Genomic DNA, 18,915 nt, shown 5'->3' with positions numbered 1-18,915 from the left:
TTCAGACCTATTTACCAAATCCTGGAATACGATGGAGTGATTGAATTAGACTTTATATTTTTATCTCTAGGAAAGCCTGAAGGTAGAAATAGAACTCTGATCGTGTTGGTGGAGGAGAGACAAGTGGGGTGTCAATAACAGTAGGACAGTAGTGCAGTGAATGGGTTTGGCAAAATACAAACCATCAGGTGTTAAAAATTCAGCTGATGGCACAATTATTGCCTAAGAATACTGCAAGTTTAACATCTGTGACTTTGTAGTTTCAAATGATAAATGCCATACTTATGACCGAAGGGAAAATGCAATTTTGCTCCAGGATTATTATTCTAATTAAATGATCTAGGCACCAAATCAGAATGAGATTTGCTCTTAGAGTTTCTCTAAGCTTGATTTATGTAAAAATTTTTTTTCAACTGTCACATTGATTTGAGAGACTTATATGTAGCTTTTAAAATTCTGAAGTGAAATTTATTATTTAAAATTAAGGTGTTTTTTTTTTTTTCTACTGGGGTTCTAAAACTTAATTCCCTTTTGGTTGAATTTCTATATTCTGTACCTTCCACTTCAGTAAATATACATAGTTTTATTTTGTTCTTCAGTTGTTTCAAATGGCTTATTTTCCTCAAATGAACAAATTTTAGGTGTGTTCAAACTGAAGAGGTCATTAATATCCTTCATAACAACAACAAAAAAGGATGTCTACTTGTAAAAAAAAGGGACACATGAGTAGAGAGCAGTACATGATCCTGGTTCCTTCCAAAATATTTCCTTCTAACTTGACAAGAATCACACGAAAAGAGAGAAAATTAATTTTCTTGCATTATTTAAATGCAGTTAGAGAAGACCAAAAGTTATTTTAGCTTTTCGTTCTTTCTCTTTTCTTTTCTCCTTCCTTCCTTCCTCCCTTCCTTTCTTCCTTCCTGCACTGACAGTGATCGTTTGAATATTGATTTAACTTGCTAAAAATCAATTTGAGAGTCCAGTGATAGGGAGGCAAGTTAAAGTATGACAGTCATCAAAATAGCTACAGCAGTCTGAGACATTTCTGGTGAAAATGTATCCTTAACAAATTCCTGATATTCAGAATCTCAAGTTTCACCAAATTTATTAAATTCAACTAACCCCTAATTTAGACACTTCAAGTAGAAATACTGAAAAAGAGATCAAATACACTGCCTTTTAAATACACTTTTGCATTTATACCTCTTGATCATTTGCTCTAGCTAAGATTTGGACAGTAAAGCTATTTTAAGTAAAATTTTTCAAATTCCTGAAATAATAATGAGCAAAATGTTTGTATATATTTCAGGAAAAATTGAATGTCTCCATTCAATGTCTCCAAAAATATGCATTTTTCTCCATATGTCGGCAAATACATGTTTTATTAAATTAGATTATATTGTCTATTGCTTTCCTGGACACTGTTTAATAACTGGTAATATATCAGATATATGAAAATGCGTGTTATTTATTTATCCTTTACCTCTATAGTGCTCCAGAATTTGCTTGGTGTGTTTACTTGAAGTGTACTCGTGTTATCTTAGACACAACATTCAGAGAAAGGCCTTCATATCACTTTTTCACTTTGAAAAATTTCACTTTGAAAAAGAGGGGGAAAATTGACTCAGAGATATAAAGAATTCATGGACAGTGTTACCAAGACAGTTAGAACTAAGACACTTTGATCCTATCTGATAAGAATTTTCTGCCAGGACATGCCAGGCACAAGAAGTCTCAGGACAAAAGCCTAGTTATATACTTTCTTACCTGTGACTGTAGAATCTTCTCTTTCCTAAGCCAGCCAGGTCAGAGAGAGCTGAGCCATAAAAGAAGTAGCATTACTGACATTTTCCTTAAGTTCCAGGGAGGGATTGCTCTTCAGAGTCCTTTGGTGATTATGCATGTTGCTTGGCAGTTTATAGGTCTCAGAGGCTCTGGACATCTGAGCCTCCAAAACTCTTCTGGAAAAAGTTCTAGTGGCAATTCTGACTCTTACAGCAAATGTCTTTGAAACAAATTCTTTATATTTGATAAGCTTGGTCATGTTGCTGATGATTGATTTTGAATGACAAATTCTGGTTTTATTTAATTGTTCGAGTGTACTGTGAAAGTATCTGTTTTCTAATGACTTAGACCTCAAATTTGTGGTTCTTGTTTTGCCATAAGCCTTTACACATGATGAGATTAAATACAGAAATAGGATGTTTCATTTAAAGCTCAGTGATATAGTGAAAAGAGAACAGATTCATCCAGAAAAGTCTGTGTTGGAATCTCAGTCTTTCAACATCTTGGTTTGTGATTTTGGGGAATTTGACAAACCAGGCTGAGCCTGTTCTTTGTTTTTTTTTTGTTTTGTTTTTGTTTTTTTCCCCCCACCAAGAAAGTGGGTATAATAATCCATAACCTAGTGTCGTCAGAATTAAATGAAGATAATATCTGCTATGATATAAGAATTATGGCATTTAATAATTATATGTATTTTTCTATTGTATTATCTATAATAACAGAGAAACTGGATAAAAAAGAAAGAAAATCAGCTTTCAAATACTGGGTGGAAAAATAATCCCTTGTCTATGTTAAGTAGAAAAAGTCTTTGTTGTCTGAACTGTCCACTTGTTCTAAAATGCTTTGGAATCAGGGATGCCTGGGTGGCTCATCAGTGGGATCAAGACCCACATCACTCCTCCTGCATGCATGTTTTCTCTCTCTCTCTCTCTGACAAATAAATAAATAAACTCTTTTTAAAAATAAAATAAAATGCTTTATAATCAAAAACAAGCAGCCCAAGAATCTAGAATGTCTGTGTAATGTTTTTGTCATCAGTATTATTCATGTCATGGGTTCCTTTCTCAGTGCCCAAGAAAAGATTCCATGACCCCCAACAAGAAAGCTGGGCTGAACAGTGTATTTGTTTCATTACAAGAAATGTTTATGAAATATATGGACAAAAGCTGAGTGATAAATATCATAACACACTTTACAGATACATCCATAGAGCTAAACAGAAATGTCATTTAAATTTCTAGCAAAAAAGTACAAATTACATGTCTATTATTATACCATGGGTAATATGGGAACTCAAATTTCAAGCCAAAAATCTCAACTAAAATCAATTTTATATTGAATGAGTTTGGTCTTCAAAATTTATTTTAGTAGTAGCTTCTCTGAGGGAAAAAAAATTCCCTCCCTATCTACATTTGAATTACTTATTTGATTAATTATTTTATACCAACACATTAAAACTTGTGAATTTTAAAAATGTTACTTTACTGGGGCACCTGGCTGGCTCAGTTGGTTGGGTGGTTGACTTTGTCTCAGGTCATGATCCTGGAGTCTGCTTCTCTCTCTCTCTCTCTCTCTCTCTGCTCCCCTCCCCTCCTCATGCTCTCTCTCAAATAAATAAATAGAATCTTAACAAAAAAATTAATTAATTAAAAATTTTTTAAAATGTTATTTTACTGACTTTGGTAAAGTGCTAGAATAACTAGGTTTCCAGTATTTGAAATGAAAATGATTGTGCAGAGTATGCTGATTATTGGTTTAGAATTGGGAAAGAAAAGGAAGAAAAAGGAAGTTTCTAAGGAAATAAAAGGTTTACTTTCTCCATCATGGGCTTATAATCACAATAGCTTTTTTTGTTTGTTTGCCAGAATGTTCTCATATTTAGGCAGGAAATAGTTTATCTGCTTATTTTAATAATGACAGTGTCTGTAGGAATGATTTATGAGCACAAGTAATAGAGGTACCACCGGCATTGTGTTGTTGACCATAACAATTTCAACTGAACACTAAATATTCTACCTAGTTGGGTTTTCTTTAATGGCTATTGAAAGGGACCTTCAAATGTTTCCATTAAAAAACTCTTGGTGAATTTTCCCCAGGTTCTAACAAGCTATATCAAAATAAAACTCATTTCATGGAAAAAAGGAATCCCACAGCACTTCTTTTTAATAACTGTTCAGCTACAAAATTTTATTGGTATCTTTTTATGTTCCCTCTAGAGGATGTAATGCACAAAAGCATTGCCACGGAACATATAAAATTACAAATGAAATTTATTGTAAAAAGTAGAATGTCTTCTAGACTGGTGTCAGTATTTATTTCATTCATAAACCAAAACTGCAGTATAATATATTCATTGTCAGCAAGTTCATGTGTGTAAATTGCCATCCAATGTTATTGACTGATATAAGACAGATATTGAAAAGACAATTTAAATGTACTCTTCCAAACATAAACTGTTCCACAAAAGCACTGTAAAAACTCCTTCAAGATTTTGGGTTGTGCTTGACATTTATGGTTAACTACATAATTTGGTCGTGTCATAATCCACTGTGTTTGGCAATTTGGCATTAAACGCCTGCAGAGCAGATTGGATCCTCACCACCTCGCTGGTAGACAGCTTGAGTCTATGACGAAGCAAGCAAGAGAAAAGATCTAGACGACGCTGACCAGGTGGGGAGAGTTTATTTACACGGTCTCTTATCTCTAGAAGTTGCAAAAGTGCTGAGTCCTGGGATCCCTGAGTATAGGGGTAGTCCAGCTGCAAAATCAAGTCCCGAATTGCTTCAGGGTCAAAGTGCATGCTGTAACCAAACACTTGAATGTTATTGATTTTCATATAACCCAGGTTCCGGGAAGGGTCAATAAACTCCAGAGGTTCGTAGTAAATGCTCTCATTGCCATTGGGGCCGCTGGACTTGATGCGACTCCTCAAGTAGATGTGCACCGTCTCAAAAAATGTCTTCCATTTGTTGCCCAGAGTCAGCGACCAGTTATAGCACTGCAGCGGGAGGTCCAGCTTAGTCCGCTCCCAGTCTGGAAAGCTGTTTTCATTCACAGGCATAAACCAGCTCTCGGAGTGGCTGCCTCCGAAGGGATTGATGTAAACGGCCAACACTGGCTCCAAGGTGCTGTTTTTAGTTAAGCAAATCTGTAAGGAGAGACCCAAGATCATATGGACCAGACTCGACTTGTACTTGTTACTCTTCAAGGTGAGGAGCATCCGCTTACGCCAGGAGGGGTCAAACCAGCTATTGAGGCGCATGTCGTTGCTGATAAAAATGGCATGGACTTCTATTCGTCTGTCCGTCTTCTGCAGCAGGTATTTCATCTCGAGGTCTTGCAGGTCAGTCTCAAAGCCAATATAGTGATCGGTGGACTCAGCGACCTCGGGCTTGCAGAGCCCCTGGCTCAGCATGTAGCCCGTGTTGCAGGTGCCACAGCGGGTGCGGTTGTCAGGGGCGCAGGTCAGGCAGGCGGAGGCGTCGCCCACCGTGCAAGGCAGGAACGCGGTGCAGACCACCTGGTCATTCGGGCAAGTGCACGAGTGCGTCTCTTCGGAAAAGCTGCCCAGGAGACCGTTCTCGTTGCAGTAGAGAAAAGACTGGATGCGAGTGAGCCAGTAGGTTGAGGTTCTAGAAATACAAAACAACACGAATCTATATAAATACAAGGATATATTTTGTGTGTGTACTGCAATAAAATTAACTTTAGCTCCGAAAGCCTCACTATCATTTCTTAGGTTAGCTCCAGTTGTTTGGATAAAAGATCCAGACAGTTTATAATTGAAAATAGATACATTTTATATAATATTTATGTATGTTATATATATAAATATATATATATATATTAGATAATTTTTTTCATTCTTCATTGCACAAGGTCAGATGTGGATATATTTGATTTGAAATGAAATATGGTACAGACTACCTTCTGATGAGATTGCTTGTCATTTCGCTAGGGTACTTGGAAGCTGATTGTGAACATAATTGGGTCAGTTATTGTTTTGAAATGCGAACCAGCAATAGGAAATAAAAGTGATATTATCACAAAATATCTAGAGTAGAATTAGAGCGTATAAATGCTGACTGCTCATTCATTTGCTCTTAGCTGCGTAAAGCACTAATGTTGCAAGAAGCCAAATAGAGAGTAAAATAAAAATGAAAGAAAAATAAACAACTTTAAAGTGTCAATCGGTGTATTTAAATAATCAGGTTTTATCAGTATTGACCAAACAAGTACCCACTGAGAAGGAAAATATTCTTAAAACATGCTTGACTTTATTCTTACAGGCTGCTCAAGAAAATTGTTGAAAATATCTTGTTAAAACCAACTACAAGTTGTTTTAATAAGGGTTAAGTGTGTCCGTTTAATGTGTTTGATTTGAGTCATTAACGTTTTTCCTTATTTATGCCCAGAAATCAGGCTAATCATGAGGCAAATGTAAGATTTTTACTTTTCACGCTTTGCCCACATTATTCAAACTCTTTTGGTGAGTTTAAAATCTCAGCAAAATAATGAAGGAAAAATTGTGTGGTCCGGTAACCAGGTAATTCTTTGTTTTTATCACAGTGTACGATCATGGAAGAGTTGAAGGGCATCTATAACGTGCCATTCTCTTGTGTGGAATAGCACACTGAGTTTTCTGAGAAATAGTTAGGCTCAGACTCTATGCGTGTGGCTAGAATATTGCACAATGTATCTATTTCTGATATTCTTATGCCTTTCTGGTGTTCATTATTTAGTACCCATGAGATTTTCTGTGAAATGTGTCTATTACGCTCAATCCTTTACACTTGAACACTGTTGCTGTTCCAAAGACGTTGTATATGCAGAATACTGGTAAAACATAGGTATTAATCTGTCTAATAATCTGTCTAATCTGTCTAAATAACCAATAAAAACATTTCAATGTCCATAACACTATTTGAGCTCTTTATATTACATATTCATTTTTGTTTCCTGCCCATCCTCACCTTGAAATGCAACACACTTTTTTTAAGTGAGTTCTTCCTTATTTTCCCAAATAAAACCCATAACTCCTTCCTTCTCTCTCATGGTGCTTACTTATTCTTTTTTTTATTTTTTAAGATTTTATTTTTATTTATTTCACAGACAGAGATCACAAGTAGGCAGAGAGGCAGGCAAAGAGAGAGAGAGAGGAGGCAGCAATCTCCCTGCTGAGCAGAGAGCCTGAAGTGGGGCTTGATCCCAGGGCTCCGCGATCATGACCTGAGCTGAAGGTGGAGGCTTTAACCCACTGAGCCACCCATGCACCTCATACTTACTCTTTTCATGGTACCTTTTTTCACTTAAAATTTTGTATTATTCTGTACCTACTTGTTCATACTCCATTTATCCTATTAAATATAATATCCAGCTTGCCAAAAGGATGTATGCCTGTTTAGTGCTATGTGTCCAGTGCCAAGCAGAATACCAGGAGGCCACAGCCCTTTAATGTTTACTGAATCTTGACTCAAATCCATATAGGAATTAAAAGACATTTTCTCAATAAGTGTAATTTTGAGTGAAAGTTAAAGCCCTAAAAAGAACATTTAAGATGGTTGTAAAGTCCCAGGTCTCAAGTTACACAACATACACTTCGACATTTGCACAATTAAATGTATAGAAAGTTTTTCTTTTCCACCTTTTCTAAATGTAATTTTTTTGTTATAGACCCAGAAGAAAAGAAAAACAACAACAACAATAAAATTAAACCAAACCCAACCACAGCATAAAAGGTCTTCCTCTTAATTATTTCTCACACTGAAAAACACTGGCCAGAAATGCGAACCTACTAAATTCATTAGTAACTTTCTCTAGATTCTTTAAAAATAAGTTCTGGGAAAAACTCTCCCAGAAGCACACTCAAGGGTGGTGAAATATCAATTGTGTGAGGCTCTTGGGCACTTTGGGAGCTGTACATCTGCATATGAGTCTCCCTCTAGCTCTGGTTGTTTCCTCTCCGTAGAATAAATGTGCAAAAAGCTTCCTTCGGTGGTGCATGAAATAACTTGATTATCTCTGTATTCAATTTAGACATATAGAAATTACTACTGATTTGTAATCTGCAGTTACTAATGTATTTATTCTATCACTTTTCTCTTTCACAGGCTATTAATGTCTATCTTGGCTTCTTTCTCTCTCTTTCCTCTCTCCTTTTTTCCTCTTCTTTTTTCCTTCCTTCCCTTTCTTGCCACCTTCTCTTTCTTCCTTCCTTTCATTTCTATGTTCTCTTATCCCTTCCCTCAACCCTTTCTCTCTCTCTCTCTCCTCTTCTGTAACTCTATTTGTGTCTTTCTATGATAAAGAATATAAAAGATATATCCTATCCGGATTGAAAATTATATTTTCTTCCCCCAATTCATCTTTCACTGTAAGCTCTAATCATGTTTCCAAATCATAAGGACAAACAAAAAAATGAAATAAATAGACCTAAGGCTAAATACAGAGCTCACAAAACTAGGGCCCTGTAGGAAGAAGCATTTGGACACTTTAGAAAAGCAAGGGCTTTTTCAGCTTTCAATCTCTTCCAATCCTTTTCACGTCCCCACAGATGCATTACTGAAGGAATACGTTTCAGCTTCGTGGGTTTCAGCTTGTCATGTATGAATATTGATAACTTGGCACACTGCCAAAGCTCCTGTACCCTGGGATAGCAGGGCTAGTGTGTAGATTTTCTTCTTTTAGGCTTCTTGTCCTTTCTCCCCCTACTACCTACCTTTTGACAATTTTATACTGTATTTCATAAGTAAGGAATAGATTTTTTAAAGGAAAATTAAATGCAGCAATCAGTATTTGCTTTACTTTTTGTAAAATCTTGGCTAAAGCAGAGGAGTCAAACATGGAGAAGGGAACCCCTCTGGATTTTTCATTTACCCCATTATGTGGTTTTATTTTTCCCAACAAAGTTAAATAGAACTGATTTTTTTCTTTATTCTAAAGCCTTTTAAACTTATTTTAAATAGTCAAATTGTTAAGAAACTTTATAAATTCATTTAACTAATGTAAAATTAATAAAAATCAAAAGTAGGCCTGTATTGAGTATTTAACGCTGCTTCCTTTTAAATCTAAATATTTAAAGAAAGTAGTACCACATTTGTTTTTTTTTTTAATTCCCATCTACAGCTTTTATTCACACTCATTATTTGTTGTCTCCTTGGGCTAAGGCTAGAGGATACGATGTCAGTAGATGTACTTCTGGCAAGAGGTCTTTTGTTGCTTTTTATCAAGCAGGTGGCATGGTTCATGACATCTACTTAATTGCACTTTGATAAATATTTACTAAATGAAGTAAGAAAGAAAAGAAGAAAGAGGGGAGAGAGGAGCAAGGAGGGGCGTAGAGACAGAAATTAGAGTGAAGGAACTGCGGATTATGAGAGAACAGAAGACAGAAACAGAAGACAGAATTTAAAAGGCCATTGACATGCGGTAGCGCCTATGATATGGAGCACTTCAGGAAGGGGAGGAACTCCCTTATCTATCAGGAACAGTTTGGATTTTGGAAATAATTTTTACAAAGGCTTTTATGGGGTGGTATTAAAAAGAGAAAAGTGCCTTCCAGAGTTAAGTTAAAATTTAAAATTTAAGTAACATTGAAGCTAAAGGCTGACAGCATGTGTACATTTGAGGGATGACGTGGCTTGCCCACTTGGGAACTTCACAAAGCTGTTTAACCAGTTGTCTCCCTTCAGTCTGTAACACTCTCCGTGTGTAGAAAGCCTGATCTTCTCCACAGGATACACGTCCTGTGAGCATCAGGAGAGGCCTAGACTAGAAGATGGATACCTGACTTCTGGGCCGGACTCTACCTGGTAACCTGGGACAGGTCACTTAGCCTCCTTAACTTTGAGCAGAGTCAAAGAAACAGTAGTTCAGAGTCTTGACCGTGAGGAGTGGTGGTAGCTTTCTGAACCTTCATGTGCCCATGTGTGACTTCACTTGCCGATTTCTGTCAGGGCGAAATGGTGTCACATAGAAACCCCATCATCGCTGTCTCCCATGTGGTGGTTATTCATAAGGAAACAGTGTGAGTGAAATGTTTGTCTCTAAAATGTTCCTGTTATTTAGAATATCAACTAAGACATGGTCTTATTCTTATAGTTTTGAATGATGTTAACTGTGATTCGTGAAACAGATTCCTGGGCCTCCCTTCAGAGATGCTCTAAGAATTTCGAGGAGTAGGGCCCAGGAATATGCAATCTCAGAGGACATTATGTACACATAGGCTGCAAGGTTCCTATGTAAGAAAACTGACAACCCAAATAGTGCCTAGGGACTCTTAATACACCATCTAGCCATCAGCATGTAAGCATATGTTCAGAGAAGGTAGATAAAAGTTACAATTTCTGTGGAGAAGCATCAGCATCAGATGGCTTTGAATTAACATGTGAGGCTCTGTCCCCAATGTGTACACTACAGTTTGCGAACCCTACACTAGAAAATTTGCCATGTGTTTACATTGAAGAACAAGGCAAATGCTAAAGCCTACCTTAATAAATGAATTCTATGTTGCTACAGTAATATTAATTATTTAGTGACCACCTCTCATGTCATGGGCCAGCTACTTTGTATTCATTATCGAAAATTCTTCACAGGAGTTTCCAAAGGTAAACCTCATTTTAAAATTTTAAAAATACTGAGGTTCATTTTTTTTTTTTTAAGATTTTACTTATTTATTTGACAGAGAGACACAGCAAGAGAGGGAACACAAGCAGAGGGAGTGGGAGAGGGAGAAGCAGGCTTCCCACCGAGCTTGATGGGGGGCTCATCCCAGGACTCTTGGACCATGGCCTGAGCCTAAGGCAGCCACTTAATGACTCAGCCACCCAGGCACCCTTGAGGTTCATTCTTTTAATGACTTTCTCAGTTGCATATATGTTAAGTAGGACCATGTAGACATACTCAGAGAATCAAACTTAAATATTTTTTTAAATGTGGTTGAAAGTATGGTTGCATGGGATCATGAGAAAAAGTACTTAACAAATGACTTTAGGAAAATACCCATAGATTACTATTAGCTGGACAGCATCAAAGATAAAATGACTTTTAATTTGATAAAAATTACTTTTAATTATGATATAAAGTTTAATTTTTTGAGTGACAGTATACTCTATTGGCTTCAATCACTTTTGGGGAGCCAAATGATCAACTTTGAATTTTATTTCATTTACCTCATATATTCTGGGAATAAAATATAGGTTGTTGTTATAAATTAAAACACAATTTCAGGAAAAGCAGTTAAAAGGGTGCCTATGAAATAAATGAAAATGCTTATTTTTATTATTACTATTGTTACTACTGTTATCTTTTTAAGGAAATATCACTGCATGTAGTTCCTTTAATACAAATGTTTTCCCCTCGAAAATTGAATATTTTTATTTTACTTACAATTCATGCATTGCATGCATAATATCACACTGTATTTCTGAATTTTATCTTTACCAAAATAAACATAGTTATTGATAACACGGTCAAGACTATATTTAAAAGTACACATGTGGCCTCTTTGTGATAGTTTTAAAACTCTAAAATGTGTGTTAAGACAATATTGCTTAAATTCAGGACATATATTCTGATGTGTAATGGTTTGCACTGAGGTATTAGAACATATGTTGATACAAAAACAATTACTTCCTTTCACAGTTAAATCCTCTCTGAGCACTAATAATCTTATTTCAAAGGTCCCTAATTTCAACCTTCTAATCTTTTATTGCTCTCCAAATCTGTGCAATGTGGATCCAAATTTTAAAACCTAAACAATATAGTTTCAGTATCTTTTTGAAGTTAAATATCACTCTTTTGAGTAGAGCATTTCATTTCAGCCTTCATCGGTTTGTGTTTCTCCGACTCTAATACTTTAAACTAAATATGAATTTGGGATTAAGTGCCCAAAGCTATTTAAACAATCTAAAGCTGATTATTAGCTCAGCCCCAGAGAAATAATGCCAAATAAGATTCTAGGACCCGCCCTCTTCCAATTCTGCTGCTCTGACCATCCCAGCCTTGACAAAGTGGCCTAGGGCTCATAGTGACACCCCAACACGTAATACTCTCACTCTTTCTTTCTTTCTTTTTTGTTTTTTAAAAGATGTTTTATTTATTTATTTGACAGACAGAGATCACACGTAGGCAGAGAGGCAGGCAGAGGGTGTGGGGGTGAAGCAGGCTCCCTGCTGAGCAGAGAGACTGATGTGGGGCTTGATGACCTAAACTGAAGGCAGAGGTTTAATCCACTGAGCCACACAGGCGCCCCTCACTCTTGAGAACAGTTTTATACCTCAAGTAAGCAAATGTCATTTTCAAAGTTCCCTCAGTCCTGAGTCTCCCAAGGAACCATCTCTATACTACATGTGTATATAGATACACATCTATAGATCTATAGACACATACAGATACACACTTTAATTCGAGTATTGACTAATAATTTTGGCTTGAATGTGAAGGAAGGCAATGAAAAAGGGAGTGAAGCAGTTGAAGAGGAGGGTAGGTTATATTTTAAAGACGTTATTACCTGGTAGTTAACGTTCACTGAGGTTTTATCATGAGCACATTTAATAAGCATTATTTATTTGTTCCTCTCAATTCTCATTACTCCTTGAGTAATGATGCTTAGTACCCCAATTTATAAAGGTGAGGGCATGCCTTTTATTTATTTTTATTTTTTAAAGATTTTATTTATTTATTGGAGAGAGAAAGAATGAGAAAGAGAGAGAGCATGGGGGGGGGAGGGGTGCCCAGAGGGAGAAGCCGACTCTGCTGAGCAGCGGAACTGATGTGGGACTTGATTCTGATCTCCAGGATTAGGACCTGAGCTGAAGGCAGTTGCTTAACCAACTGATCCACTCAGGCGCCTCAAGGGCATGCTTTTTAAAAAGCTTAAATAACTAGAACTTGTTCAAAGTCTAACAGCTAGTCGATGGTAGAACTGAAAGAAGATCCTTGGTCTTTATGACTCCCAGTGATTGTTTTGGACATGACATCAAAAGCACAAGCAACAAAATGAAAAATTAATAAGTAGGACAACAGCAAACAAAAGGTTTTAGTTGAACTGATTTGTGACACACTTGGTTGAGTGGCATACATGGACAAATCTGCTTACTTCTTAGAGAGCGACTGAAACGTTTTGTCCCCAAAGATGCTGCCTCTGATATTATAGTTCAAAAAATCAAAAGATACATTTTTCTTCTACTTTTGACATAAAATATGAAAAGAGACAGGTCAACATTCAGTCTGTGAAATGAGAGGCATGCAAAAATGAACACAATTATGTTTCTCTAAGTAAAGAGAAGATATTATCAAAAGAACACCAGCATTTTCTTAATTAGAGTGCACATTTAATTCTTGTATTTAGTATGTGCAAATTCAGCTAGTAAGTGGTTCTTGCAATTGATAAATACTGACACATACGCAATTATTTCGCAAAGACAGGTAAATCTGGTCTCTCCTAAATACATTCATAACATCCTGGCTTTTATCCACCATAATGTTCATTACACCAAGTCATTATTACCAAATCATCTGTCTCTCTCATTACATTATACAATCTATGAAGAAAAATATGTATTTGTTTACTTCGCTATTTGACTATAACGATGTACTCAATCAGTGTATCATGTTTATACTTCAATCCCCCATTACAATGTTCTAAACCGTTATTGGTCTTAAATGTGTGCATTATGGATCCAAATTTGAAAATTTAAATAATATAAATTAGGAATTTAAAATATTTATAAAGAGACCATTCTATCTTTCACAGGTGTATTCATCTCTGATCCTATACCTCAAACCTAACATAAATTTTATAAAAGTGAATAAATTAGTGAAGAAGAGGAAGCTGGAAAAGAAAATTTAAGACTAAATTGAAAATGTCCTCATTATTGTTGTTCTTGTTAATATTTCATATGGCTTTCTTGATTTCTAGTAAGTGATGAACATTTTTAAAAATTGTCTTATTTTCACATTTTTTAAAAGTATGTTTCATGACCAATTTCTTATCAACTTAGAGAAGATCAATAAAATGTTTAACTCTATCATGTGAATACTTTAATCAATTTTAATGCTTTTCTAAAACTAATAAGAATACCATTTACATTTAAAGCATAATTTTAAATTTAAATAAATAAAACATAATTTGTGCAAATCTGAGGTCCATCTATTCATATACCTGTGAACACAACTATGGCATGAGCTATCTGTGATATATTACCTTGGTCTTAGAAACATCCCTCCAAATAGATTGTCTCCAAACTTGCCATTTTCTTCTTTCATGCTACAATCATCATTGTTGTCTACAACCATGGATAACAGCTTATCCCTTTGTGCCTCAAGTAAAGCAAGAACCTGGTTTCTAGAAACCTTGTACCTACTCTCTTCATCATTTTGTTACATTGGTGTGCTAGCACGATTAGCAAGCTAATCTTAAAACTGATCCATTTCTAATTGTATGTCACCTTTATAACTTTCGAAGCCATTCACAAACTGATAGCCCCTAGCTTTCAATGCTTGATAAAGTGTATTCTCCATTTAAACTGTCCCTGTTCCCCTCCCTAAAAATGTGATGCTCAATTCCAACTACATTGAATTTTCTTCTTATAGAATTGAATGTCCTTTCTCTTCTGCTTAATGTGTTTAGGATGCAAATTGAATCACTTTTCCTCTAAACAGTCTTTTTTTTTTTTGATGACATAACTTAAAATAACTAAATTCCTTGAATGAGTGTATCAGATATCTATATTCCTGTATTTGTAATTAAACTATGTGTAGCCATATACTGTGGTTTAATAGATTCTTATCTCATTATTTCAACTAATGTATACTATTCATGATAATATCTGTAATTTCTTACATGTTAGTTTTCTTAATTAGAGTATAAGCTCTTCAGAAAAAAGAAAATGCCTGTTATTCCATTGGCATTTCTAGAGATCGACAAAATGCCTTCCTGACACTTCCAAATAAAACTGCTAAGTCAAAATTGAATTATGGACTTATGTTTTTGGAAGATGTCAGAGAGAATACCCTTAAAAACCCCTCAATGCAAAATGCCAAGAAATTCTGGCAACACCTATTTTGAATGCATTGTAGGATGGAAAGAAAGATGTAAAACTTCACAGGCTGAAATTGAAGTAAAAGAACAATATGAAAGAAGGCATGTGTGCCTGATCTCGAGTTTGGGGTGGTCATCTTGGGTATCAGAGACAAAGTGTGGCACACTTAACAGTAAGAAGTTGAATTGGAGACCCACTATATTTGCAAAGACAGACTCTGTGCATTGAAGGGGAGTCAGCTTAAAAAAAAAAAAAAAAAACAGCAGCAAAAACAACCAACATCTAGAAAAGGAAGAGAGCAAATTGAACGTCTACCCTGACCTTGCTGTTTGTAGAAGGGAGAGTGCATGATCTATAAATTCAAAAACAGGAATGAAAATAATTATTTTAAAGTGCTCCAAAATTGTTGTAAGGTGGCAAAATGAAACATACATTTTCTAGAGGAATGTACATTCTGCAAAGTACTTGAAGAATCAATATAGATAAAAATAATTTTGACCATGAGCTCACAATCAAAAAAAAAAAAAAAAAAAGCACATGAGGATGTGGTAGTTTTTATTTGTGATTGTTTTCACCTTTATACATTATTTTCTCCCTTCTCCATGTTGGATGGCATGGCCTAGAATCACAATACTACTTTTACACATATTTTCAACTCCCTGCTTCCACTTGAGGAGAACTTAACCCTGATTATCTGGATAATAAGTGACAAGAAGATGGGCAAAATCTTTTTATGTCTCACACAAGAAAATGTGAAAATCTGAAGGCACTACAGTTATAAGACATCAGTATTATGCATATTATTTATGATTTTCAAATTGCCAAACAACTATGGGTAGTAGAAGAATGATAGTTATTCTATAAGTGTGAACACCGTGCCATACTGTAACTACAAAATTGCAAAGGTTTCATTGAATTTACTGCAGATTATAAATGTGATATTGTACAGGATTATTTTCAGACTGCTACTTTTATTATTATTGTTATTAATTTTTTTATAGCGAGAGAGAGATGGTATGTGTGTGGAAGGGTGAGAGACAGAGAGAGTGAGGATATCAAGCAAGCTCTGTGCCTAGCACAGGGCTTGATGGTCACTTTATATGTTGAAATACTATTTCTCAATATGATATTATTAGGAGTTAGGGACTTTGGGAAGTAATTAGGTAATGAGGATGGAGCCATCATTAATGGAATTACTGTCCTTAGAAAAGGGACCCTAGACAGCTGTCTCACCCTGTTTCCACAATGCGAGGGCACGGTGACAAGATGGCTATCTATAAGAGAAGAAGTGACCTCACGCCAGACACCAAGTCTTTCTCTGAGCCTTGACCTTGGTCCTCTAGCCTCCAGCACTGTGGGAAATACTCATGTATTGTTCAAGTCATCCAGTCCATGGTATTTTCGTTATAGCTGCCCAAACTGACTAAGACAGGTATTATCTCCCAATTTTTCTACCAACTTAATATTACATTTAAGTCTGTGGAAAATAAAAGTGAATCAAATGACTGTATAGAAAAATGGAAACAATTCAGAATGTCTAGTTTTCTTTGACCTCATTATTTTTCAAATGAGATTACAAGAAATGATGGATTATCTTAAATGACCGTTCCACATCTATTTAGAAAACAAATAGCAGAGCAATCACTTTAATCCTTGGGTTCCTGGAGCAGGCTTACGTTATGTAGAACATCTCTTTCCTCAGCACACAAGACATTCCATTAACCAAAATATCATCTGATAGGGAAAAAAATGAGTCACTCTGGATGATATCAGCAGTGACACCATCAAATGGGCATTTAAAATGTGCTGTTCTCTCACTCGCAGGGTGAACCACAACAATACGAATAGGAGCTTCTTATCAATTGGCAGAAAGAGAGAAACTTGTGTCATTTCAAGAGCTTAATCTATTCTGTTGGCAGGGGGGAACATTTACAAGTTTGTTCCTTTGTGTTGCAGGTTTAGCTTTCATTTAATTTTTGAACAGTAAGTCCATTTTGAAATTATTTGAAAATTAGGTATTGTCATTTTTTTGCTTATAAATTCATTTTAAGTTATCTTTGTTTCTCTTTTCATTTGTTGCCACTGCCATTTATTACCTTTTAATAATCAAACAATCCTTTGAAGGGGAAGGCAAAAAAGACATTATATGCAAGTAACTGCTAAAACCATGATGTAGAAAATAATCAGATAATTAAAACCTTATAAATATTTATAGATGAGATGTATAATAAGTACCCATTCTAATACAAATAGTCTGACCTTATAGTTGTAGTTTGCAAACCAAGAGCTAACAAAGGGCATTCTAGAAACAGTTCACCAGACCCATAGAAGAAGATCCATAGAAGGAGGTTTTGACTAAAAGTCAAAACCCCATTCTCTCTAGACCTCAGAGTTATCAGGGTAATCACATGGTCCTTATGTCCACCATTAAGTAATAATCACAAATACATCATGAGCACTTACTATGTGCTGAAGACTATTTAAATATTTTACATGTATATATACAAATATATATGTATATTAACATTTAGCCCTTGCAACAACTCTATCAAAGTAACCACTATGATTTTCCACAAGGTGCCCCTTAAGGGACAGCACAAACTGTCTATAAAAATGAGCCAGTGTCCATGCTCTTCACCACTCCACCAGATTACTATGGTGTTACTGGCCCAATAAAGGCATATATGATAAAATGATGAGAAAGTATATTTTTCTAGATGATTATAATTTCAGTCTACCTCCTCAGGTGACAATTATCTGAAATGTTTTGACTGCCCAGATAAGCTTTGGACAAAATGTGAACTACTATACTATTTCTGGATTAAACAGCACAAAGTGAGATGAAAATATAATTCACACTGACATCTTAATATCATCACGATGTTTAGTAATCTAAAATCCCATATTTTACAGATTATGTTAAAATCATATGATAGTGAAAAAGAATCATGTGATACAAGGGAGATTCTGAAATAACTTGCATCAGTGTGTATCAGAGCCATCCTATCCACTTAACTGAAGAAAGAGTAGGTCTACCTCAGTTTCTGTTTAGAGCAATAATACATTTTTATGACACATGTACCTTGCATGAAAGAAAAACAATAACAACTCAAGTGGATTCAGGGCTAAAAACAACTTGCCCTTGATTCTGGAAGTTTAATTATTATTATATAAACATTTTTCGTCATGTTTCCTTATCCTTCTAGCATGGGATAAAGCTCCTTAGCTAAATACAGTAGTTTATATAAGATTTCTTCTCATTCTGTCTTTACCTATCAAGTCATCCTAGTATATAGATATAGATAGAGATAGAGATATCATTTTTTTGACATATTATATAGGATATCATAACTTGTGATATGTGATAACTTGTGATAACTTAACATACCTCCACCTCCAGGTTTTATTTTAAACAAGCATTGAAAGTCTTTCAGAAGTATTCAATAATGCCTGAAGAATCTACATTCTTTCCTAAGTTGTTAATACTTTTGTTGATTGCTAAGTGTTTTTTCTCTTTGTTCAGTGACATAAAATCACTTGTCCTATATGATATAGGATATCATATGTCAAAACAAATAATATCTCTATCTATATATAGATATATAGATTATATATATAATTTGTTATGATATCTGGTTGTGTAAGAGGCAAAGGCAAGCTGAAGAGGTGAGAAATAGCAGTATGATTTGTAAATTAAAAATGAGTGCTTCATTTGTTGTTAATTACCTGTCCAACATCCACAGGCCCCTTCTTCCTACAAACAGAAGCTGATTTTGTTCAGCACAAGGTGCTGAAAAACAAATCAAAGCAACACTACTTGCTGTTTTCCTTGAAATTAACAGTAGATACAATTCTAATACAAAAAGACGTCTGTCTGATGCAGAATAGTCTGGGATAGCTTCTTTTTCCTGAAAGAACTCAGTAGCCACGCTTGCCACTCCTAGTCCTGCTATTTATGCTGAAAACGGTTTTGATTTCTGAAGCAACAAGAGCCATCCCATGGATTCAAGACAACAGACATGTAAGCAAAGTTGAGGGAAAGGCAAAAAGCAAACAAACAAACAAATAAATAAAATTAAATTTTAAA

The 18,915-nt window shown here is 35.3% G+C and overlaps 1 protein-coding gene across 4 annotated transcripts in view; it reads right to left on the bottom strand.

Moving 5' to 3' along the window:
* Window positions 1-3,934: 3,934 nt before the first annotated feature.
* The window catches only part of BRINP3 (BMP/retinoic acid inducible neural specific 3), a 392,077-nt gene continuing 377,096 nt past the window's right edge, over window positions 3,935-18,915 (bottom strand). For 3 of the 4 annotated variants that reach the window (XM_059146396.1, XM_059146397.1, XM_059146398.1), the window contains exon 9: window positions 3,935-5,417. In XM_059146396.1, the coding sequence (XP_059002379.1) occupies window positions 4,301-5,417 (1,117 nt within the window). In that variant the 3' untranslated portion in view covers window positions 3,935-4,300. The remainder of the gene's footprint in view (window positions 5,418-18,915) is intronic. The other variant, XM_059146399.1, reaches the window with a different exon arrangement.

Source organism: Mustela lutreola, chromosome 14 (genome assembly GCF_030435805.1).
Source record: "Mustela lutreola isolate mMusLut2 chromosome 14, mMusLut2.pri, whole genome shotgun sequence".
NCBI lineage: Eukaryota > Metazoa > Chordata > Mammalia > Carnivora > Mustelidae > Mustela > Mustela lutreola.
Note: the sequence above shows the minus strand (reverse complement) of the source record. Positions and strands in the feature narration are given on the sequence as shown.